The following is a 24,799-nucleotide window of genomic DNA, read 5'->3' on the forward strand; positions in this document are numbered from 1 at the left end:
CAGCGCTGGGATTTCCTCTTGGACAGGAGAGCAGCAGCTGAGCTCTTTGCAAAACCCAGACGAAGGAAATCTAAACAAGAACTTTGAGTTCTGGGTGGGATTTTAATGATAAGGCAAATATTTCACACGGCTGCACTCTGTCTCTGCCCCTTTCTGTGTCTTCATGCCAGACTCGCAGCCTTGGCTGACACCACCAAGTCCTTGGCTGACACCACCAAGTCCTTGGCCCTGCAGGAACTGCCTGGATGCAGAACAGCTAGAAGGATTCTGTTCCATGTTGTGCACCAGAAAAAGGGACAACCAGCTGGGGCTGCTGCGGGAGGCAGGGGAACCCAACTTGACTTTCAGATCCTAGGGAGAGTTTGGGAGAAAATAAAAAGGCTCTTCTGCCATGTGAGTTGAGTCGCATTGATCTGGAATCGTGGAGACACCAATCCGTTGACCCAAGGGAACGTGTGGGTTGCATCAATAGGACAGTCACTTAGACGGGGTCCCCGCCTAGTAGGGAAGTTTTAAAGTCATTTACTATCTCTCCAGTTTCCCCACACGCAAAGTGGGCAGTGCGAGGCCTAATCGGGGAGCATGGAACTACCATGGGACCAAACTCCTGTGAACAGTGGTGGCAGAAGTGGGTGTTGGTTACTGGTTCTGAGAGACTTTGAAGCACTGTGGATCTGTGTACTAGGGGGCACTTGTCCCTGCACTGTCTCTGCTCTAGAATCACATGCTGCTCACAAACACTCCACTTCCCTCACCCTGAGCTTTGTCCAGCATCCAGGTCTCTAATCTCAAGTCATGTGTCTTGCCCAAGGTCACACAGGCGTCTGTGGCACAGCCAAGGAGGGGCCCAGATCTGCCAATTCCCAGACCTGGGCTTTCGCCACAAAACCCTCCAGCCTCTGAGATGCTCATCTTCAAAGCCCTTTGCAAATATTGTCATTCACCTCTGAAAGAGGGTTAGTCAAGCTAGACACACGCTAGAAGCCTCATTGCCTAGGACACTGAACGCTAGCTCAGAGCGAGCACTGCTAAGAACGACTGGCTGATTTCTGGGTGTGCACTAGCCTTCCAAAGACACCCTTGGTGCAGGGCTCTGGGACTAGAGAGAACGGCAGCTACAGAGGAGCAGCTCAGGAATGGGGCCTGTGGTGGCTCTGTTTGTAATCTAGGGCAGGCCCCTAGCCCCCAGATCTGCACCGTGCCAAAGGAGGAGATAGCCAGGGGCTGAGCTTCTTCCTGGTGTCCCTGCCGAAGCCAGGCTGTTCCCGTACCTAGCTGTCACTTGGTGACAATGCAGGGACCACGGCTGTGCCGCTACAACCGCCCAGCTAGGGTGACCAGATGTCCCGATTTTTTAGGGACAGTCTGAATTTTGGGGTCTTTTTCTTATATAGGCTCCTATTACCCCAATCCCCGTCCCAATTTTTCACACTTGCTGTCTGGTCACCCTACACCCACCCAACACACTTTGCCCACAATCCCACCCCTACCCCTGAACCACTTTCACTCAGGGCACCAGATTGGGTCTCTACCCCATTTTTATTTGTATCAAACGTCTCCCTGGCTGTTCCCAGGCACTGCAGGCTGCGGCCGAAGGGCTGCCCCAGGGAGCGGCTTACCCAGACCAGAGCGGTTCTGGCTGTTGCTCCATAGCAGACAGCGTTAGCCCCAAGGGAGAGGCTACTGCGAATTGGAAATTGCGCTTGTTACGTAGTGCTAGTAAAAAAATAATCTCTCTAATTACAGGATCCGAGATCAGTGACTAACCCCACTTACCGAGGTACGCTGAGTTAAGACACAGAGACCCCCGAGCTCTGCAGAACAGGGATGGGCACTGCAGGCCCGAGGGCAGCTCCTGCACAAGGGGAACTTTTAAGTCACTGACCTTACTCAGGTGATGTAGAATGAGAGGCACTGAAAATGCTGCTCAGCAGGACACAGTGGATGCAGCTCCCAGAGCGCACTCAGCACAGCCCCATCACTGGAGTATCTCAGCACCCTGCCGAGGCTGGGGAATCTGGCCTCACAGCCTCAGGAGGCAGGAAAGGGAGCCACTCTCCCCTGCAGAGATGGGCCCTAGGTCGGTGGCAGAGCGGGGAGTTTTCCCAGAGCTCCCACGCCATGGCCCATCCCCTTGTAACTGAGAAGCTGTTCTCAGCCACACAAGACCTGCTATTCCAGGGGTTTGTGACCTTTTCTCATTTACAGACCCCTACAAATCTCGAATAAAGGTGCAAACTCCTTTGGAAATCTTACCCAGCCTGTGGACCCCTAAAAACCACTGTGCTATGGTAACGGCGCCCTTTCGTGGACCGCTTAGACATAGTCAGTGACTGCCCAGTGGTCCGCGGAGCATAGGTGGAAAAGCACTGTGTTACTGGTGGAGCAGGGCTGGGGCTGGGATGCTGCCAGGTGCTATGGTTGAGGACAGGCATTTCCAAGTGGTAGCACATGCAGATGGTACGTCCCCAGGGAAGGACGGATCCTGCCATGTCCCCACAGTGCATACCATGCTCCTCCCAAGTACCTGGCGCTCCTTGCATATTCCGCTCCTTGTAGGCTTTCTGCTTTTTCTTAATCACCTCTCTGAGATGCTTGCTCATCCAGCTTGGTCTACAACTCCTGCGTATGAATTTTTTCCCCTTTCTTGGGATGCAGGCTTCTGATGGTTTCTGCAACTTTGACTTGAAGTAATTCCAGGCCTCCTCCGCCTTTAGATCCACAAGTTTTTCAATCCAATCCACTTCCCTAACTAATTTCCTTAATTTTTTAAAGTTAGCCTTTTTGAAATAAAAAATCCTAGACACAGATCTATTTTTCTTTATCCTTCCATTTAGTTTGAACTGAATTAGCTTATGATCGCTGGAATCAAGGTTGTCCCCCTACAATCATTTCTTCTATGAGGTCCTCACTGCTCACCAAAACCAAATCAAAACGTCACACTCCAGCCCCACCTCTCACGGGCCAGACCAACACAGAGAGGGATTAGCAATGCGCGTCCTGAAGCAAGAGGGCACCACGTGGGGTTCACCCATCGGAAGGAGGCTCCGGGAGGGAACTGAGCGACTCTTCGCTGCTCACCCAGAGGTTCGGTCACAGTCAACTTCAGACTGGATTAAATAACTTCTTTGTAAAAATAAATGAAATGTCTGAGCTGGGCCAGGCCCCCTGCCCCAGCTACGAGGGCGTTTGGAGCCAGATCACATCTCTAGCCTTTATGGCTGATTGGCAAGCGTTAAGAGTTGAGCCCACATCTGCACTGCAATTAACAACCCGTGGCTGGCCTGGGCCAGCTGACTTGTGCTTGCAGGGCTCGGGCTAAGGGGCTTTCGGGCTCAGTGCTCTGGGACCCTCCCACCTCAAACATCTGCACCACAATTACACAGCCCTGTAGCCCAGATCCCATGAGCCCGAATCAGCCAGCACAGTCCAGCCGTGGGTTTGAACTGCAATGTAGACGTGCCCTCAGTGGCCATCTCTGGTGCGGCGTCTGCAGGATTGGCCAGGATGGAGTGGGGTTCCCACCCTGCCCACGCACAGAGAATGGCGCCCTCCCGCCAGGGCACAGCTCTCTAAACTGCACTGTCCCACCTCCCCAGAGCTCCAGCACCTACTGGGCAATTAAATGGGTGCTTTCTGCCCACCCTCAGCAGCCTCTGCCCCTCCCAGCCCCTGTGGGCTCAGGACAGGATGGCAGGGAACTGAATATGATAACCCTGGAGACTCATGCCTACACTTCGTGGGGTATGACTACACTGCAGAGTAATGCATCTGATCTGCACCCAGATCTGAGCCCAGGCCAGCCCAGCCAGGACGAGCAGCGCCTCACCTGTTACTGTGCCCACGCTGGCATGGCTCTTGCCTGGGTGTCACAAGGACATCAGGGGCTTTTTGCAGGTGCTTTGTGCTGCAGTGAGCCGAGCTGCTCTAGGGATCTTTCCCAGTGAAGTGTGGGAGAACTTGTCTGTCCTCCTGGGCACACGGGGGGGAACTGTGGAAAGGTGCTGGAGGATTGTCAGCACGGAGTGATTTTTTCCTGCGCCCTCACTGCAAAGTGGGCAGGTTCCCATCCAAGTGAAAGCGGCACCCGGGATAGCTAACCGGGGTTGAGAGCACCACCAAACTCAGAGGACAAGGTTGTGTGTGGACAGGAGTGGGCTGAGGTTCCACTGGGGTAAGAGCCTGGGTTAACTCAGCAGTGAACACAGACCCTAAGATTAGATAAGGGCCCATCTACACCACAGACCCAAATGCAGACAGGGACCTGTTCTAGGCAGCAGGACTGTAACTAGACTGATCAGGCTGGTCCCAGCACAGTTCTGACCGAGCTGGTCCCATCCACACTACAAACATGCCCCTTAGCTAACTAAGGCAGAGGACCCCATGCTGAGAACAAGCAAGCTGGCCTGACCCCGGCATGCAGACATGGCTTCCCCAGGCCCCCTAGGGCAGAGCTCAGCAGGGCCAGCCCCATAATACTCAGCCATGCTATTGTAGGGGTAGGGGAGCAGAGCTCCCACCCCACTACACAGTACCAGGATCGCAGCGCTCAAAGAGCAACAGCCCTCATGTGACTCAAGCGTGAGTGCCTGAGTCTGCAGACAGCCTGAAACAACTGCTCCAAGGGGGTGAACGGCCCCATTCACTGCAATGGGTTAATTCTGAAACCTAACAATGGTAGTTTCAATGCCAACACTGAACCGTTTCACTGCTGATAGCTTGGGCTGGGTCTACAGTAGACATTTTTTGTGTGGGGGGGAAGGAGGAACCCATCTATTTTTGCCCAAATATTGATGCAGCTCTAGGGGAGGTTGCGCTAACATGGGTAGGACAGTGGCATTATCATTGCTGTGTCCTCTTCTGCTCGGCACAGGTCTAGGTGACACGGGTAAGGACAGCAGTGCCTGGTCTACACCAGCACCCTCCCAGCGACGAGCACTTCTGCCCTGCCTTGGCAAGACAGACTTCTCCATCACCTTGACAACTGGAGGGTGGGGCCTGCCCGAGACACACCTGATTTACTGTCACAGTGAGCGGCCAGGAGCAGCTTCTGGTCAGCTTTAAGGCTGTGTGGTTTAATTTAATGCAGCTGCTGCAGGATTTCCAGCATCGCTGCACAATCTTGGGGCCTCGCTGGAGAACGGAGGGCCAGTTTGCAATGGGGCACGCGGAGCCTGCAGCACATCCAGTCATACCGCCCGGGCGCTGCACTAAGCCCTAGACCTGGCAGTCAGCGAGCCAGGGGCTCAGGAGGAGCCGAGAAGTGACCCTGCAAGCTGCCTTGCTGTCCCTGCTTGGCAGCCTGCCCCCCAAGACCCCACAGAGGCCTGGCCCACAGTTCTCAGCTGCACGGAAGGACCAAGAGTTACTCAACCCTTTCAAAGGACCTTCTCCAGCAAAGATCTGTGCAAAGCGGAGGTGCTGAGCCGCAAGGCTCCAGCGGATTCCAGGTGTCAGGGCGGGTGGGAGGAGGTGGCTGAGGGTCCCAGTCTGAGTCAGCGCTGGGCCGCAGGCCTTTCATAAGTGTTCACTAAAAACAGGAAGGAAAAACACAGCTTGCTTAGGCACTCGCGGCTCATTCAGCAGCTCAGGGGGCGACGGGGGGGGGGGGCAGTGGTGTGGGGCCGGAGGGAGTGCTCCTCCTCAGAACAGGCAGTGCCCATTCACTGCCACACGAGCCTGTTCACTCCAGGGGCAGATGCTGCAATGCAGACACCTGCCCCCAGGAAACTGATTCAAAGCCAGCAGCCCACTTCACATGAGTCACCGAGCAGCTGTGGGACAGCGGCCAAGTCCAGTCCCTGCCAGGCAAGGCTGGGCTCCAGCCAGTGAGCTCAGGGCAGCTCTAGCAGTCAGCATGCAACTTCCTGGGCCCCTGTGGAAGAGCGGGGAGGAAATCCCAGCAGGGAGAGGGACCCCAGGACATCCCTCCCCTACACAGCTGCCATTTAAAATGGGGGCCTCCCCTGGCCACGTGGGCCCCAAAACATGGAGTTACAAGCACCAAGCATGGACCCTTCCAGTCACAGATCTGCTCAGCCCTGAGCTGGCCTGCGGGTGCCCTGGGGGCATTTGGGCTGCTCTGTGTCCCAGGAAGGGGTGGTTGGCTGCAAGGGGCGGTCAGAACGGGCTTGGGGCCTAGGCAGAGTGCAGCCATGCAGCGAAGATCTCCCTGCAGCCCCTGGCACCAGGGGTTTCCCAACAAGCACCACCACACCAGGGTGTGGCATGCTGTAGGGGACCCACCTGCCTCCCTCATCCCCCAAGAATGGTCCAGGGAGAAGCCAAGCATCAGGGCAGCCTGGGTCAATCCCACCACATCCTGCTCTCACCTGCTGAGCCCTGGCTCCCCCCCCGCCACACCAATTCTGGCCTCACACACAGAATTCTGGGTACTGAGCACCTGCCAGGATCTCAGCTGCCATGGCCAATGCCCAGGCCCACCAGTCACCGAACCCTGCAGGAGAACCCCAGCCCCCCGTCCTCAGGCCTGGCAGGGAAGAGTCTCCCGCTCACCTGGCTATCCGGGAGAGGATCTCCTTGATGCGCACGACCAGCTTCTCATGCTGGAGCGGGTTGCTCTCGATGGCGCTGTGCAGTTTGGCCATGTAGAAGTCCAGGGTGCCCAGCGTGGGCGTCTCTCCGGTGCCTGGGGACAGGGGCCTGGTTAGCAAAGCGCAGGAGCCCAGCCGGAGTCCCGAGCCCAGTGCCCCCAGCTGCTGCGATGCACAGGCAGCCCTGTAGGGGTTAGGACTGGCACTCTACAGAGAGGGGCAGGATGCCTCACCCGTGGCCCTTTCCAGGGCGTTTCCACACTGGGTGGAGAGCTCAGCTCTGAGGTCCACCCCTTTCGTCCCCTGCAACATCTGGGTCAAACCCCAGTTGGCCCTTCACCCCAGAGTGAGTTTACCACACATGGGCGCGTTGGGAAGACCCCCACGCTCTGACACAGACACTTTCTCCACCCTCTGCCTCCACCTGCTGGCCGCGTGCTGAGCCAGCCACACCCCAGCCTGGGGGAGCGTGGGGGCCAGAGTGCCAGAGACTCCTTTCTTCAGGCCACCATGGGGTGCTTTGGGATCTTTTGAGATTAGAGGGAAAGGGAGGGAGATTTCTGAGACCCCAAGCCTCACCTCCAGCCACCCCCCATGTGCAGAGTATCAGACCCCCGGGCTCCCCCTTTCTAGTGACAGCCCAGCCGACAGCCAGTGGACTGCTCAGGGAGAGGCTCCCTGTAGGCAGTGTTCCCATGATCCTCCTCTCTCTGCCTCCTGGGCTCACCTGGGATGGGGAGAGAAGCGAAGCTGGCGGTCAGGGCCTGCCGGACGGACTGGAGCTGCTGCTGCAGGGCCAGCGTCTGCCTCTCCTCCACTGCCAACTCCTGCTCCAGCTTCTCTTTGGCGCAGCTCATGCTCTCCGTGTGCTTCTGCAGGACAGCGTTCTGCTCCTCGAACTCCGTGTTCATCTTCCGCAGGCGCCGCAGCTCGGCCTCCCGCGCTGCCCCACCGCAGACAGGAGGGCGGGTCAGTGCAGAGGAAGGGGGAGAGCCCAGCTCCCCCCAACTTGAGACAGGCCTGGGGCCAACGCAGGGCTCACACAGCGGTGCCATCAATGACTTCAGTTACGGCAGAGCCCTGAGGCCCCAGCCAGGATCAGGGCCCCACGGCGCTAGGTGCTGCCCATGTTCTCGGCCCATCAGCCCCTGCACCTGGCCCCTGCTGGGCCAACTGAGGTGGAAGTTGACTCCAGGCAGGAAGCTGGGATCAGCGACTCTGTTCCGAGGGCTGTCTGGCACCCTGCCGTGAAGCTGACAGGATCAGCAGGCCAAATCCACAGGCTGCGACCCCCGCCCACCCCAAACTCGCCTTGGGGCATTAGGGGTCTAGTTTGGCTTGCTGGGAAGGATCAAGCATTGACCAGCCACATGGGCCAGGGTGGGATCAGCTACGGCAAGCCCCAGAGGTCTATTTACACCAGGGATCCTGGGCCTGCCCCCTGCTGGCAGGTGAGAGCACTGGGAACCACAGTCTCTAGCCTCCCCCACCCCTGGCCTGGGCTGTGTTGCTGATAGTATTCTAGGGAACCCCACCGCGCTAGGCGCTGTGCAAACAGAATGCAGAATGGTCACTGCCCCAGCAAGTTAAATCCCCCCCTCCTCCAGGCTCCGTACCTTTGTTCTGGTCCAAGAATTCCTCAGTGAAGATGGGCACATCAAACGTGGAGAAGCCATCCCCGCAGCAGTCCCCGCCCTGGCCGGGAGCGATGCAGGTTAACGGCCAGTGGCCAGGACAGGTCAACTCTACCCCAAGGGATGAACTTCCCTTCGCCTGGGAGGGGTTCCTGCCCACCTTGGGGTCCAAACACCTGGCCCCTGCTCTGCTTCAGCTCAAGGATGGGGGAAGGCAGCGGGGCATAAGGGCTCCTGCCAGTCCCAACACACGGCCCCAGGGGAGCTGGTGGGTCCCACATGGGCCAGGCGATAGTCCTGGGCTCCCCACAACTGGCCGGGCCAAGCCACAGTCTCCAGCCTTGGCAGCTGGAAGAGGAATTTTAAAGGATGCACAATAATTCCGGCTGTTACAGGCTCAGCTCCACATGCCACGGCTGAGTAGCTCTGTCTAATCCCAATCTGCAGTCAAGACCCCCTCATGCCCCTCTGCCAGGGCAGAGTCACATGCAGCAAGTCTGCCAATGGCCTGAAGGACATTAGGAAGGTGGCAGGGTACAGACAGGCAGCCCCTGGCCCAGTCAGTGGGTGTGTGGGCACACAGTGGGACAGACATGGACTGAGCAAGCAGCATCATCGGGGGGGAGGAGGGGGCATGACACATGTACTGAGCTAAGGGCCACACAACACCAGCCGGACACACGTCACACCAGCACGACACTGCCCGGCATGGAGTCAGGCCCCACTTCACCACTGCCACCCCCAGCTCCTGGCAGAGCCCATGCAGCTGGACAGGATTTACCACCTCATGCTCTATGAGGGACTCTGCGCTCCTCAGCTTCACTTCCCTCAGCTGGCACCTGACAACCCAGCCCCTCCCCTGGGCACTGCCACCCTCGCAGAGAGCCGCCAGGGTCCCTACCTTGTGCGGGTGCCCGTTCAGCAGAGTGTTCACAGACACAGAAACAGCATCCTCTGGGGGCACAAAGCGGTCAGAGGTTACTTACCTCACCCTGCTGTGCCAGGCCCACCCTGCCAGCCCACAGCACCAAGGGGGACGCTCCCAGCCCCTTCCCCACCCCAGTGTCAGTGGGGGACAGAGCAGAGTGCAAAGCCCAGCCCCACACATCCCCAGCACCAACCTTTCTTGATCTTCTTCTCCTGGATCTTCTCCGTGCACATCTTGTAGGCCTCCGACTGCTGGTACTCCCGCAGCTCCTTCATGTACTGCTGCTTCTCACGCTCCGCCTCATCCAGGTACCTCTGAAATCACTTGGGGTCAGATGGGCACGCCCCATAGTGCACGGAAGAGGGGGCGAGGTGCAGCCCTAAACATCACCCCAGAGCCTGGATCCCAACGAGCGGCCCAGCAAGTATTCAAGGGTGTGACTCCAGGAGTCAGGGCCCTGCTCCCCCCTTGTCGAGCGGCCAGTCAGGGGTCTCAGCATATGTCCTGCAGTTATGGAAGGGACCGGACCCCAGACCCACAGCACAGCAGCCAATTAGGGTACGCCCTGCAGACCCTGGTCCAGCCTCCCTTGGATGCAGCCTATCCTACTCAAGGTGCAATCCTTAACCAGCTCAACAGCCTAAGCGAGTCTGGAGCACGCTGTGACCCAGGTCCCAGCTGGATGTGGCTGGGCTAACGCAAGGTGTCTCCGCCCTGGACACCCCTCCACCTCCCCAGTACCTGTTTGTCTGTGGGCTGCAGTTTGCTCCATTCGGCTCCTAGCATCTTGGTGATCTCTGGGAAGGGCAGGTCAGGATGTTGCATGCGGATCTGCTCACGGCGCTCATTCAGGAAGCGGACGTAGCCGGTCACTGGGGCCTTGGGGCCGTTGGGCAGAATCTTCTTCCTCTTCTTCCCTTTGGGCCAGCCCCTCTTCTTCACTGGCTGTCACCCCGTGGCAGGGGAGGGAAAGAAATCAACCAACATGCTGGACTGAAGCTCACTAAGTGACTGTGTCCACAGCAGGAAGAGAGGGACAGAGCGCCACGCAGACCCCTGTCATTAGCCCTCCCGAGCCCAGGGCTCCTGGCCTCTCTTCCCAACCCTGTGCTGCAGCCACAAGGCACCAGCACCATCTGCGGCAGCCTGGCATGCTGCACAGCTACGCTAGGACTACTGCAGGGTAAGCAAACGCATTTCTATGGAAAGGGCTATGCACAAAACCCCAGCAAAGCAGCTCCCTGCAGTGCTGTAAACCCAGCTGTCCCAGCACTGTGCGGCTGCATTTGAGCCACCGCAGGGGTCCTGTGCTCAGGGCAGGCTGGGAAAGCAGAAGAGCCAGATTACATCACAGAGGGGCTCACCTCCTCCTCGCCATGGGGCTTCTCGCTGCTGGTCCGGGGAACTTCCCCCTTCTCCTGCTTGATGGCGACCAGGAAGTTTCCATGCTGGCCTTTGCCGGTGGCATGTCTGCAACCAGGGAGCTTGTGTCACATTCGGTGAAGGAAAAGGCTGAAGCACAACTGCAGAGACACTACTGGGCTGGCACTGCTGGTGTACGCCGCTACGCCCGGCAGCACCTCCTGCTGGGAGGGCCTGGGACTGCAGGAGCACTGAGCTTCCCACGCAGCCAGCGCTCTCCACAGCCCTTCACAAGGGCGACTCCTACTGGGGGAAGCTGGGGTTGAGGTAGCAGATGGAGACTCCCTCCCAGTGCCAGAGCTCCCACACCCTTCCCCACAGCAGCCCTTGCTGGGAGAAGCTAGCACTGTAATAACTAAGGGGCTCCACAAACCCCACCAAGACCAGCATGGCCCAGGGTAATTTGGGGCACTCCTGCACACAGGTTACAGCCCAAGTCATGCCCTCTGCTGGCAGGTCAAGCAGCTGCAGAGAAGAGTCAGAACGAGAAGGGTTCTCACACAACTGAGAACTGGATCTGAAGTTATACTCCTCTAGGTACCAATTCCAAGGGCCATCCATCAGTCCTTGTAGCCAGCACATCCACTAATCTGTGGCTGGAGACAACATTCCACTTTCTCTGGTATAGTATGGAGAGAAGGAAAGGGCTGGTACTGGTGTATCATAGAGGAGAGTTTTGCCTTCATCTGGAGCATCTTACACAAGCCACAGCCCAAGGCAGAACAGCAAACTAGGGCCCAGCTCCCGCAATCAGATATTCCCCCAGGGAACCCCAGTGGTGCTCCACCTCAACAAGTCCAGCTACAGGATCAGGAGGAGTGAAGACAGGAATTAGAAATCAAAAAGCAATCCATAACAAACGCAAAAACAGGGAAGTAAATAGCAGCAGATATAACTTAGCAGCTATGAAGTACAGAAAATTAATAAGGGAAGCTAAAGACATCAGGGAAAAAACCATGGCTGGCAAGGCTAAGGACAATAAGAAGGAATTTTTTTTAAGTATATAGGGACAAAAGAAATCCTAGCAAAGGTACAGACCCATTACTAGATGGAGAAAATAAAACTGTTAATGATGATTCAGGAAAAGGCAGAAGTGTTCTGTTCTGCATTTGGAAAGAGGCAGTATCATATCGTGCACCATATGAGCATGATGAAGTACTTTTGAGTCCCTTGGTAACTAAGGACGATGTTAAACAACATCTGCTAGGGATAAGTATTTTTAAATAAGCAGGCCTGGCAAACTTGCACCAAGAGTCCTAAAAGAGCTGGCTGAGGAGATCTCAGAGGAGATGTTAATTTTTAGTATGTCTTGGAATACCAGGGAAATTCCAGAAGACTGGAAAAGAGTTAATGTTGTACCAGTATTCCAAATGTGCAAGTGGGATGACTCAGATAACTATAGGCCTGTTAACCTGACATCAATCCTGGGCAAAATAACGGAAAATACAAAATGATTTAATTGATAAAGAATTAATGGCTGGGAGCATAATTAATGCCAGTCAGCATGGGTTTATGGAAAACAGGTCTGGTCAACAAGCCTGATTTCATTCTTTGAGATTACAAGCCTGGCCGATAAAGTTAACTATGTAGATGTAACAGACTTTGGTGAGGTATTTGCGTTTCTACTGCTTGACATTCTGACTGAAAAACTAGAAAGCTCCACTATGTATAATGCAATAAATGGATTAAGAGCTGGCTAAGTGACATCTCTCAAAGAGTAATTGCCAATGGGGAATGACCATCAAACAGGGGTGTTTCTAGTGGGGTTTCACAGGGACTGGTACTAGGCTTGATGCTCTTCAACATGTTTATCAATGATCTGGAATTAAATATAAAACCAGTGTCGATAATGTTTGCAGATGACACCAAGATTGGCTGAGTGGTAACTAAAGCGGAGGACAGGGCAGTCATACAGAGTGATCTGGAGCACCTGGTAAACGGGGCCCATTCAAACAAAACACATTTTAATACAATCAAATGCAAAGTTATTCATCTAGGAACAAAGAAAGCAGTGTCTGCAAAAGGGTTTAGAGGTCATAATGGAGAAGCAACTCAACATGAGCTCCCAGTACAACACTATGACAACAAAATCTTTGATGCGATCCTTGGCTGTACAAACAGGGAGTAGCGAGCAGGAGCAGGGAGTTGATTTTACCTCTGTATGTGGCATTGGTGAGACCAACACTGGAACACTGCGTCCAGTTCTGGGGTCCACATTTTAAAAAGGCTCTTGAAAAATTGAAGAAGGCGCAGAAAAGAGCCACAAAAATGATCTGGAAAAATGCCTTGCAGTGGGAGACTTAAAGAGCTCAATCTGTTTAGCTCATCACAATCAAGAACTGCCTTGATAACAGCCTACATGTAACTGGGGCGAAAATACCAGGGACTAACGGGCCGTTTAATCTAGCAAAGAGGGGCAGACCAAGAACCAGTGGCTGGAAACTGAAGCCAGACAAATTCACATTAGAAATTAAGCCCAACATTTTAACAGTGAGGGTGATTAATCATTGGAACAAACTACCAAGGGAGCCTCCACTTGTTGATGTCTTCAGATGAAGGCTGGCTGCCTTTCTAGGAGATGCATTAGCCAAACAAGCTATTGGGCTCAGTCCAGGGGTAACTGGGTGAAGGTCTCTGGCCCTTGCTATGCAGGAGGTCAGACTAGATGATCTAATGGTCGCAGAAAACTTAAGCTCTGTGAATCTATTACCTAGATTTGATTGCTGTCAGGCACTGTGGGACCTGTCAGCATCACCATGACCACCACAACAGTCAGCCTGTTGCAGTCTGGTAGGGGGAAAGAATCTGCAACACTTACAAGATGCCAGCGGCCAGCTGTTTTGCAGCATGCGACATGACCAATTTCTGCAAACACCAGCTAATGCTCAAGCAGCTCAGACCAGGCCACCTGTAATGTACAATCAAGTTTCATTATGGACATTTCAGCAACTGGGCAGCAGGGAGCAAATCCCAAACCCAGCAGCAACTGAGCCAGCTACAATCCCACCAAAACAAGGTCCCAGTGCCCACCTGACACATCCCACTCAGGAGGAAGTATTGTCTCCTGCTCTGGTGGCTCAGGACTCCTGGGTTCTATTCACACCTTACATACTAGCTCATTGTGTGACCCTGGCCAAATAACTTCCCTTATCACCTCTAGAAGCAAAATGATAAATTCGCAAAACAAAACAAGGCTATTTAAATTGCAACCTTAACATTGCACAGAAAAGATATTCCAGAGATACAATAATGTAAAGCAACATTGGCACAGTACTGCATACTTAACAGTCTGACTAGCAGCTGCTTTTCTGTGGATGTTGCTTCGGGAATTTCCCAGTTGATTTATTTCAATTTATATAATAAAAGATGCTCATTTGAAGCTCTAGGTGCCCTGATCCACAACCCTACTAAAGTTCACAAGCATAACACTCTAATGTGAATTACAAGTTGCACTCTCAGAGTGCTTCACGGGCTTCTTAGCGCTGGGGAAACTGAGGACCGGAGGCATGGAATGACTTGTGCAAGGTCACCCAGCGAGTCAGTGGCGAAGGCAGAAACAGAATCCAGGCATCCTGGCTCCCAGCCCCTGCACTGAGCACGCGACACAAGTGGTCACTGCAACAAGAGAGTCACAGAGACACCCAGGAGAGGGGAACTGGGGAGACAGGGGCAGAGAGGGGCGGGATGGGGAGCTCTGCCCCCCCATCTTATTGCCCTTTATTGACTAACAAGGTCAGACTAGGGGAAGAGCACCCAGCACTGCTCCCCCCCTCCCCTGCACCATCTGCAGCAGCTCCTTCCCCGGGGCTCCTTTTAGCCCCCAATCCAGGATCCCCATTCTCCCTCCAATCCCCCCCACCTCCTCCCCCGGCGCCCCCCACACTCCTCCAATCCCCCCACCCCCAATCCCCCTGCCCTTCCCACACCCCTCCAATCCCCCCACCCCCAATCCCCTGCCCTTCCCACACCCCTCCAATCCCCCCACCCCCAATCCCCCTGCCCTTCCCACACCCCTCCAATCCCCCCACCCCCAATCCCCCTGCCCTTCCCACACCCCTCCAATCCCCCCACCCCCAATCCCCCTGCCCTTCCCACACCCCTCCAATCCCCCCCATCCCCAATCCCCTGCCCTTCCCACACCCCTCCAATCCCCCCCATCCCCAATCCCCTGCCCTTCCCACACCCCTCCAATCCCCCCATCCCCAATCCCCCTGCCCTTCCCACACCCCTCCAATCCCCCCACCCCCAATCCCCCTGCCCTTCCCACACCCCTCCAATCCCCCCCATCCCCAATCCCCTGCCCTTCCCACACCCCTCCAATCCCCCCCATCCCCAATCCCCTGCCCTTCCCACACCCCTCCAATCCCCCCCACCCCCAATCCCCCTGCCCTTCCCACACCCCTCCAATCCCCCCACCCCCAATCCCCTGCCCTTCCCACACCCCTCCAATCCCCCCACCCCCAATCCCCCTGCCCTTCCCACACCCCTCCAATCCCCCCACCCCCAATCCCCCTGCCCTTCCCACACCCCTCCAATCCCCCCACCCCCAATCCCCCTGCCCTTCCCACACCCCTCCAATCCCCCCACCCCCAATCCCCCTGCCCTTCCCACACCCCTCCAATCCCCCCCATCCCCAATCCCCTGCCCTTCCCACACCCCTCCAATCCCCCCACCCCCAATCCCCCTGCCCTTCCCACACCCCTCCAATCCCCCCACCCCCAATCCCCTGCCCTTCCCACACCCCTCCAATCCCCCCCATCCCCAATCCCCCTGCCCTTCCCACACCCCTCCAATCCCCCCACCCCCAATCCCCTGCCCTTCCCACACCCCTCCAATCCCCCCACCCCCAATCCCCTGCCCTTCCCACACCCCTCCAATCCCCCCACCCCCAATCCCCTGCCCTTCCCACACCCCTCCAATCCCCCCCATCCCCAATCCCCCACCTCCTCTCCTGCCCCCCACACTCCTCCAATCCCCCCACACCCACCTCCTCCACAGCCCCTCCTGCCTCCAATCCCCCAAACTTCCCTGACTCAGCAACCCTGTTCCTCAGGCTCAACCACCCTTCCCTGCTGCCTCCGCCCCGCCCACCATCGTTATGCTAATAAACTGCCCACACCTAGGACTCGGATTGGTCATTCTGGAGGCAATATGCAGATAAAGCAGAGGCTGATTGGCCGGAGCGGCCTCTGTCAGAGACAGAGGGAGGGGCTACGGCAGCGCGCGCTGGCTGCGTCAAGTTCGGTTGCGCGCGACTGGGGCCCCAACCAATCAAGAATCGGTTTCCGGAGCCTCAGCCAGAGGAGGGTCTTAAAGGGCCAGTTACCAAATGTAATCGACTCCCCTCCCCCTTCCCCTGCGCAAGCGCCAGCCAGAGTCTGTGACACCCGCCCCTTCCCCCCCCACCCCCACCCAACTGGGTCTGTGACCTACATCTCACAGGTCGCGGGGCAGGGCTAGCTCAGTGCTTTGAGCATTGGCCTGCTAAAGCCAGGGTCGTGAGTTCAATCCTTGAGGGGGCCATTTGGGATCTGGGGCAAAAATTGGGGATAGGTCCTGCTTTGAGCAGGGGGTTGCACTTGGTGACCTCCTGGGGTCTCTTCCAGCCCTGATATTCTCTGATTCTATGATCCCTCCCACACACAGGGTCTGTACCCCCCTTCCCGGCAAGGTCTCTACCGCCACCAGCCAAGATCTGTACCCCCCCAGCCAGGGTTTGTACTCTCTTCCCAGCCACTCCCAGCCAGGACACCCCCCAATATGCCTCCCCCATACAGCCAGGACCCCCTAAACTCGGAGACACAAAATTTGCTTGGTTCTGGACAAGCCTCCAGCATTTTGTGAGCCTGCCTCAAATCGCACATGACAGTCTGCCATTTTTGGCCTCGGCTGAGAGTCAAAGGAGCCCCAGAAAAGTTAAGTCAGGCAGTGCAAACCCTACGGGGTGGGAAACAGGCACCAGAAGCTCCTGGGCATCCCCGAGAACCAGAAGCACAGAGCTGTGCACAGACACAATGTCGATACCCCATGGCCACTGTGGATCTGCGTCCAGGGCTCTTTTTAAAACCATCTTCAAGGTACAGATACAAAATAGTCACTTGGTCAACGTCTCGTGCCATGCAAGTAACACGACAATGCCCCAGCCCAGATGTGATGCTTCCCGAGAGGACCTAGGTCTGGGAGGCTCCTTCCTAGCACCTGCCCTTAGCATGAAGAAGCCTCGTCAGTGCCTGCTGGGAGTCAGGTCCCCAACTCTCTCTCGCTCCAAGTTAGCGACTGCACACTCCAACCCCCTGCGCTCTCCAAGCGTCTCCCTGGAGCCTCCAGCACCTGGTTCACTGGACACTCGCGGTGTTCACAGATTCGCTGCTTCCAAAGAAACGGTTTCGCCTCAGATCACCAGCATCGCCTCGGATCACCGCTCCGCTTAACACACAGCGCTCAGATCTGTTTACAGTGAAATCAGGCCTCGGGTTACTTAACAGCGCCCAGAGACTCAGGTAGTAGCAAGTAGAAATATTGGAAACAAATGGTTACATATAAACCAAAATGCTAACAAGCATTCTAGAGTCTTGACCTCCTTAACAAGATACTTTCATAGCCCGTGGAATATTGCTCACCAGCATGTTCCAGCCAGGCTGGCTGTGGCCCTGCTTTCATAACACCAACACTTGTTGATTTGTCTCCTGGATGGAGGAGCCTGTGTTTCCTTTTGCCCTCCAGATATACGTTAACAATCCTGTGTCTTTAGTCATAAAGAGGATACCTCTGCTGTTTGGTTTATCCTGTGATGTTCCTCTCTTGTGATTTCACAATCTTTTCTTCTGCTTAGAACTGCACTGTGAGGCATACAACAGACCATACGCACATGAGAAGATTCGGACGTGTGCCTCTGTTACGTCCTGCCTGAAAGGAACATGTCTGAGACACATCACCTTCTGGTGACCTGCCTTAACTTTTCAATATAGATACTAGGGCTGTCGATGAATCACAATTAACTCACGTGATTAACTCAAAAAATTAATCACGATTAATTGTTGTTTTAATCGCACTGTTAAACAATAGAATACCAAGTGAAATGTATTAAATATTTTGGATGTTTTCCTGCAGATTCATATATATTGTATTCTGTGTTGTAATTGAAATCAAAGTGTATATTATTTTTGGTTACAAATATTTGCACTGTAAAAATGATAAACAAAAGAAATAGTATTTTTCAATTCACCTCATACAAGCACTGTAGTGCGATCCTTTTGTTGTGAAAGTGCAGCTTACAAATGTAGATTCTTTTTGTTACAAAACTGCATTCAAAGACAAAAAAAGTGTAAAACTTCAGAGTCTACACGTCCCTTCAGTCCTACTTCTTGTTCAGCCAATTGCTACGACAAACAAGTTTGTTTACATTTGCAGGAGATAATGCTGCCCTCTTCTTCTTTACAATGTCACCAGAAAGCGAGAATAGGCATTTGCATGGCACTTTTGTAGCCGGCATATTTACATACCAGATATGCTAAACATTCATATTCCCCTTCACGCTTCGGCCACCATTCCAGAGGACATGCTTCCATGCTCATGACGCGTTTTAGAAAAAAAAGTGTTAATTAAATTTGTGACTGAACTCCTCGGGGGAGAATAGTGTGTCTCCTGCTCTGTTTTACCCACGTTCTGCCATATATTTCATGTTATAGCAGTCTCTGATGATGACCCAGCACATGTTATTCATTTTAAGAATATTTTCACTGCAGATTTGACAAAACACAGAGAAGGTACCAATGTGAGATTTCTAAAGATAGCTACAGCACTGGACTAAAGGTTTAAGAATCTGAAGTGCCTTCCGAAATCTGAGCAGGACAAGCTGTGCAGCATGCTTTCAGCAATCTTAAAAGAGCAACACCCCAATGCAGAAACTACAGAATCTGAATCACCAAAAGAAAAATCAACCTTCTGCAGGTGGAATCTGACTCAGTTAATGAAAATGAACATGCTTCGGTCTGCACTGCTTTGAATTATTATCGAGCAAAACCCGTCATCAGCATGGACACATGTCCCCTGGAATGGTGGCTGAAGATGACGGGACATATGAACCTTTAATGCATCTGGCAAGTAAATATCTTGTGACACCGGCTACAACAGTGCCATAAGAGCGCCTGTTCTCACTTCCAGGTGACATTGTAAACAAGGAGCAAGCAGCCTTATCTCCTACAAACATAAACAAATTTGTTTGTCTGAGTGATTGGCTGAACAAGAAGTAGGACTGAGTGGACTTATAGGCTCTAAAATTTTACATTGTTTTGTTTTTGAAAGCAGTTTTTTTGTACATAATTCTACATTTGTAAGTTCAGATTTCATGATAAAGAGATTGCATTACAGTATTTGTATGAGGTGAATTGAAAAATACTATTTCTTTTGTTTTTTTACAGTGCAAATACTTGTAATCAAAAATAGAGTGATCACTATACACTTTGTGTTCTGTGTTGTAATTGAAATCAGTATATTTGAAAATGTAGAAAACATCCAAAATATTTAAATAAATGGTATTTGATTATTGTTTAACAGTGCGATTAATCACGGTTAATTTTTTTAATCGCTTGGCAGCCCTAATAAATACGTAACTTTTTTTATAGCAGCCATGCATACATTTCACAATAATTATTATGGGTGGGCTACTGGATCTCAGTAGAGATCTCACATGCCACCCTTTAGTGACCTATTATGCATATGTCTGACCCAGGGACCCCTGTAGAACCCCATGCACTCTGTCCCTGGGTCACTTGTGCCCACCTTCAGGCTCCCTCAGACCCCCTTTCCTGCCCCTCCCATCCTGGCTGTTGAAATTGACATATTAGACAATAAAATTAGGTTGTGTCCCCTCCATTGAACTGAGCCTGGATTCCTCCAAAACTTGCCTGGGTGAGAAATGCTCTGCTGAAATCCTCCAGGATGCTTTACAAGTCTGGATGTGTATGTTCTGGCATTCACAAAGCCTTTCCAAGGATAAATGGATACAGTCGCATCTGAAAGAAGCAATGGAAACCAACTCCTGGATTTTTAAAACTTCCAGTCAGGTTAAATTCGGTGCTTAGATCTTACTGTGATAAACACTATATGCAAACCTAAGATAGATCTGAATAACTCATAATAAGCCTTCACAAAATTTGGCTCAGAATATTCCTAAATATTGAGGCTGCCCAGACATAGATCCAGGCTCACGCGTTTGTGACATCTCTAGTTTGATCATAATGATATTTAAACCCATTACTAGTTGCTGGAAGGATTTTACCTTTGTCAGCACAAGTGCTTGGTTTAACTCAGTGTGCTCTGCAGATCATGATACTTGGCACTTTATAGCAGTTCACATTTCCAAGGGCTGCACAATGTCAATTCATTAATAAAGCTGACAAGGCTTGTGTAGAAACAAATATTAAGTGCAAAAATATCTGGCATAAGAGATACATGTCATTCTATTTAAAGATTCACTTTGTACTATTTTTTTCTTTATAATTACAAGCCATCTATTGCTTTCCAGGGTACTAAACATGCTTTCTCTGTATATATATTGTTCCCCTTTTGATCCAAGTAGATAGCCAAAGTTCAGGACCTTCTAAGTTGTTTTGGCTAGAAGAGGAAATTGATGAGGGAGTCAGGTGTTCCTTTGGTGAGGTCCTGTTTATTTACAAAGAACGTACACAGAGCTGGTTCCCTGAACACAACAGGAATCAACAACACAAGATCGTTTCTTTCCTCCAAGCCCTTTGCAGTCAGCACTCGACTGAAAACCTCCTCTCAGCTTTTCTCAGGCCTGCACTTCAGCGGTTGTTCGGGCTGAGTCTGGCTTTATGCTCCTACTATTCTCCCTAATTGTCCCAGCTAGCCAGCCAGACTGATTGCATTCTGTCTGGTGGGCATTCCCCAGGTGCAAACAATTTTGTCGTGTAGGTGTATAGTCAATATTCCTAACTTTAGATACAAAAATGATGCATATATACAAATAGGATAATCATATTCAGTAAATCATAACTTTTCCAATGACACCTCACATGACTTATCTTGCATAAAATACATCACGATTATGACATAAACAATATTTCTATAAAGAATATGGGGCATAGTGTCACAGCCTAAATTCCCAGTAAGCTGCACGGCCATGCGGCTACACTGCAGCCTATTAAGCACTGTGCAGGTGCTCAGAGGAGTCCCTTCCTCAGCCCATCCCAGCCCCAGACCTGCCGCAGCTGAAGGAGAGGCATCTATCCCGTGGCCCCAGCCCCAGAGCTGCCGCGCTGGGGAGAGGAGCCATTCCCCCCCATCCCAGGTGCTGCTGCGGGGAGAGAGAGGTGGGGGGAGTCCTCTCTCCCAGCTGTAATCCAGGGGCAGCCTGCACCCCAAACCCCTCATCCCCGGCCCCACCCCAGAGCCTGCACCCCCAGCCGGAGCCCTCAGCCCCTGCACCCCAACCTTCTGCCCCAGCCCTTGGCTCCCTCCCACTTGCCAAACCCCTCGGCCCCATGCCCACAACATGAATTTTGTTACTTGCACCATTATGGAGATGATGTGTCACATAACAAAATTCATTCCGCACACGGGTGGGAAAAATTAGAGCGAACACTGGGCCCAGCCGCCATCGAGGGAACAGCACAAAGAACAGGAGAGGGCTTGTCAAGGCTAATTCCCCACTCTGGCACTTCGAGTGCAGAAGTGGGGCCCGCAAGGACTCTAAAAATTAATACTGGCCGCTCCAGGCTTGTATTAAACTCCCAAGGTTACAGCTTTTCTCTCACCTTGGATAAGTAGATGCTGCCACCACCCAAGTGCAGAACCCCTTTGAGAGCCCAGGAAGGTGCCCTTGGGAATTCCTTCCTGTGGGGCACCCTCAAGCCCTTTCACCACCACCACCACCCCACCCCACCCCCCACAGGGAAGAGCTGAGAAAGACACAAAAAAGGAAACCAGCTGCTGCCACCAGCTAATTAACCAACATGTGCACAAACCTCTTAGGACACACAAATCGAATTCCCTTCTTGAAAAAGGTAAATTTTATTAATAAAAAAAGAAAGAAAGAAAATACATCAGGGAACCCAGGCTATTGCTAGATTTTAAAAGAGCAACTACAAGGATTAAGCATCAAGAATAGCTTCCTTGAGGTCCAGCTGAAAGGTAACAAGCAAAACAAAAGCACCTGGGGTTAGCGCAGAGGTCTCCACAAGCCATAACGAAATAAAAGGGATAAACCTAATCGCGTCTTCCGAGACATTTCCTCATCTGCTCACATAGCTGGGGTTTTAAATGAGTAGTTTCTAGGTATGATACCGATGATTTTTTCATACCTGGCCCAAGCTTCTTACAGCATGGCTCTGCCCTGTTGGCCTCTCCCTGGGAGAGCATCAACAGACAGACAAAAGGGGAGTCTTTTTTCAATTTGAAAAAGTTCTAGCCTTCCCATTGGTTCTTTTGGCCAGGGGCCCGCTCCCTTCCTTTTACCTATGCATAGCAGGGAGACTTTTTAACCCTTTAGAGGTAGAGCAATTAGAGAATAGCTACTAAGAGGGATTTTATAGCTGCTGCCTGGCTGCATGTCCATAAAAGGGAGCTACCCCACCTCTCATCTATCACACCCCACCCAAATCATAGATGGTGTTGGCCAGCCTGGTTCAGGTCGGGTCCACACCAGCTGGGATTTCTTCGTGGAGGTTTAGGAAAACAGAGTTAATAAGATACATGCACCTCTAATTTTACTACTAATTATATGAAGAACTAAACACTATTTTCCACATTTTATGGACTACAATGACTTAGAATACAGAGACATTTTTACCCATCTGATTCTGGGAAACTTTCACGGGAGAATGCATCAGCCAGTTTGTTAGAAGCTCCTGAAATGTGTTGTATTTCAAAATCAAAGTCCTGAAGATCTAAACTCCACCAAAGAAGTTTTTTGTTAGTCTCTTTGACTGTGTGAAGCCACTTCAGTGCAGCCTGGTCAGTCTGCACATGGAAACGCCATCCCCAGATGTATGGGTGCAGCTTCCCCAGAGCGTACACAATGGCGTAACATTCCTTTTCTGAGACTGACCAGTCACTTTCCCTCTCAGAAAGTTTTTTGCTGAGGAACACGACAGGATGGAATTGTTGATCTGGTCCTTCCTGCATTAAAACTGCTCCTACACCATGCTCAGACGCATCTGTGGTTATGACAAAAGGTTTGTCAAAGTCCAGGACCCTTAGTACAGGGTCAGAGGTAAGTGCTGCCTTAAGCTGGTTAAAGGCTTTCTGACACTTCTCACTCCACTGAACTGCATTTGGCTGTTTTTTCCTGGTTAGGTCAACCAGTTGGGTGGCAATTTGGCTGTAGTGTGGTACAAATTGTCTGTAATACCCAGCCAAGCCCAAGACAGATTGGACCTGCTTCTTTGACTTAGGGACAGGCACATTTTGGATAGCATTTACTTTAGCCTGTAGGGGGTTGATAGTTCCTTGACCCACCTGGTGTCCAAGGTACATTTATCCTGTTTAGGTCTATTTGACATTTTTGGCCTTAACGATTAATCCTGCCTCCCTTATGCGCTGGAAGACAGCTTGGAGGTGTTCCAGGTGTTCTGCCCATGAATCTGAGAATATGGCCACATCATCAAGGTAGGCGACTGCAAATTCCCCAAATCCAGCCAGAAGGTCTCTGGAAGGTGGCGGGTGCATTTTGCAGTCCGAAAGGATGCACATTAAATTCATACCTTTCCTTGGCGGATTCATCTAGCTGCACTTGCCAGTACCCTTTAGTTAAATTTAAGGTGGAGATGAATTGTGCACATCCCAGTTTCTCCAATGGCTTATTTGTGCGTGGCATTGGATAGTTCTCTGGGCAAGTCACAGCATTTAGCTTACGGTAGTCCACGCAAAAGCGGATTTACGTGTCTGGTTTGGAACCAGAACCACCGGAGAGGCCCGCGCACTCTCGGAGGGGCGGATGACACCCATCTGTAGCATGTCCTTGATCTCCCTTTCTATCGCGGTTTTGGCTTCAGGAGCTTGGGCTCTAATTGGGCAAGCATCACCTGTGTCCAGGGGGTGGTACACCCATTCTGTCCGTCCTGGGCGGCTGAAGACATTGGCGCGAAGCTGGTGCACAGCTCCTGGATTTGCTGTCGCTGCTTACGCCCAAGGGTCATGGAAAGGCTCACCTCTTCCACACCACCCTTGCTTTTTCCTTCATAGTGGACTCCCTCAGGCCACTCCGCGTCGTCTCTTTGGAGTGACGAACTGGAGAACCTTGATTTCTCAGGAATAAAAGGGCTTTAGAGAATTAACATGATATACTTAAGGTTTTAGGATAGGGTCTGGGAACACGATGAGGGAATGAACAGCTCCCAGGTGCTCTCGAACCATGAATGGCCTCTCCTACAACGCTTCCATCTTATTGGCCTGGAGCACTTTCAGGACCATGACTTGGTCACCTGCTCTGAAGGAATGCTCTCTGGTATGTTTATCATACCAGGCCTTTTGCTCTTGCTGAGCATCGTGTAGGTTTTCTCAAGCAAGAGCTAGAGAGTCTGAGGGTGTTTTGCAGGTTGTTTACAAACTCCAAACCCCCCACCCCCCACTTCATTTATCACAGGACCCATAGAGATAATTAATTAGGGAAATAATTAATCCCCATTCCCCGAGATGGCCTGAAAGGGAATGATCCCGACCTACCCAGCCCATCAGGCCTGAGGCGTCTGCGCGTATGAGGTAGAAGGGATTGAAGTTTCCCACATCTCTTGGGAGGCTCCCTTGCTACTCATCCCTTTCGGCCACGACCCTTCGTCCTCATCACCCGACCCCTGCCTGGTCCCTCGTGACAACCTTCATCTTCTCCGCCGCCTCCCGGCAACCCTGGAAACTCCCCTCCTCCTCCACCACCACACAGTCCCTCATGGTCTCATCAGCTTCGCCTCCACCACCGCACGGTCCCTCCTGGTCCTCCCTCCTCCACCGCACGGTCCCCCATGGTCCTCCCGCCTCCACCACCGCACGGTCCCTCATGGTCCTTCCTCCTCTACCGCCGCATGGTCCCTCCTGGTCCTCCCTCCTCCACAGTCGCACGGTCCCTCACGGTCCTGGCTCCTCCACCGCCGCACGGTCCCTCACGGTCCTGGCTCCTCCACCGCCGCACGGTCCCTCACGGTCCTGGCTCCTCCACCGCCGCACGGTCCCTCACGGTCCTGGCTCCTCCACCGCCGCACGGTCCCTCACGGTCCTGGCTCCTCCACCGCCGCACGGTCCCTCAC

General features: G+C 52.9%; 1 protein-coding gene across 6 annotated transcripts; it reads right to left on the reverse strand.

Annotated features, from left to right (window-relative positions):
- Positions 1 to 82: 82 nt before the first annotated feature.
- On the reverse strand, positions 83 to 24,573 carry HMG20B (high mobility group 20B). 6 transcript variants are annotated; one of them, XM_073324342.1, is made up of 13 exons: positions 22,351 to 24,573; positions 19,445 to 19,552; positions 17,159 to 17,377; positions 16,869 to 16,985; positions 13,357 to 13,446; positions 10,481 to 10,586; positions 9,858 to 10,061; positions 9,310 to 9,430; positions 9,090 to 9,142; positions 8,171 to 8,249; positions 7,282 to 7,497; positions 6,517 to 6,649; positions 83 to 5,530 (listed from the first exon to the last, which is right to left on the reverse strand). In XM_073324342.1, the coding sequence occupies exons 5-13, from the start codon at positions 13,392 to 13,394 to the stop codon at positions 5,518 to 5,520; spliced, it is 963 nt and encodes a 320-aa protein (XP_073180443.1). In that variant the 5' UTR covers positions 13,395 to 13,446; positions 16,869 to 16,985; positions 17,159 to 17,377; positions 19,445 to 19,552; positions 22,351 to 24,573; the 3' UTR covers positions 83 to 5,517. The 6 variants fall into 6 exon arrangements, with proteins under 6 accessions (XP_073180443.1, XP_073180444.1, XP_073180446.1 ...); XM_073324343.1 differs by lacking the exons at positions 16,869 to 16,985; positions 17,159 to 17,377; positions 19,445 to 19,552; positions 22,351 to 24,573 and adding an exon at positions 15,566 to 15,638 and having other exon boundaries at positions 13,357 to 13,445; XM_073324345.1 differs by lacking the exons at positions 16,869 to 16,985; positions 17,159 to 17,377; positions 19,445 to 19,552; positions 22,351 to 24,573 and adding an exon at positions 15,526 to 15,572.
- Positions 24,574 to 24,799: the final 226 nt, after the last annotated feature.

The sequence above is a fragment of the Lepidochelys kempii genome, chromosome 25 (genome assembly GCF_965140265.1).
Source record: "Lepidochelys kempii isolate rLepKem1 chromosome 25, rLepKem1.hap2, whole genome shotgun sequence".
In the NCBI taxonomy this organism is placed as follows: Eukaryota; Metazoa; Chordata; order Testudines; family Cheloniidae; genus Lepidochelys; species Lepidochelys kempii.

Coding starts and splice junctions, on each gene's coding strand:
- HMG20B (XM_073324342.1), bottom strand. CDS start 13,394: ATGTCGCATGCTGCAAAACAGCTGGCCGCTGGCATCTT. Junction 9,143..9,309: donor GGAGAAGAAGATCAAGAAAG/GTTGGTGCTGGG, acceptor TTGTGCCCCCAG/AGGATGCTGTTTCTGTGTCT. Junction 7,498..8,170: donor ATTCTTGGACCAGAACAAAG/GTACGGAGCCTG, acceptor GCGGTGGGGCAG/CGCGGGAGGCCGAGCTGCGG.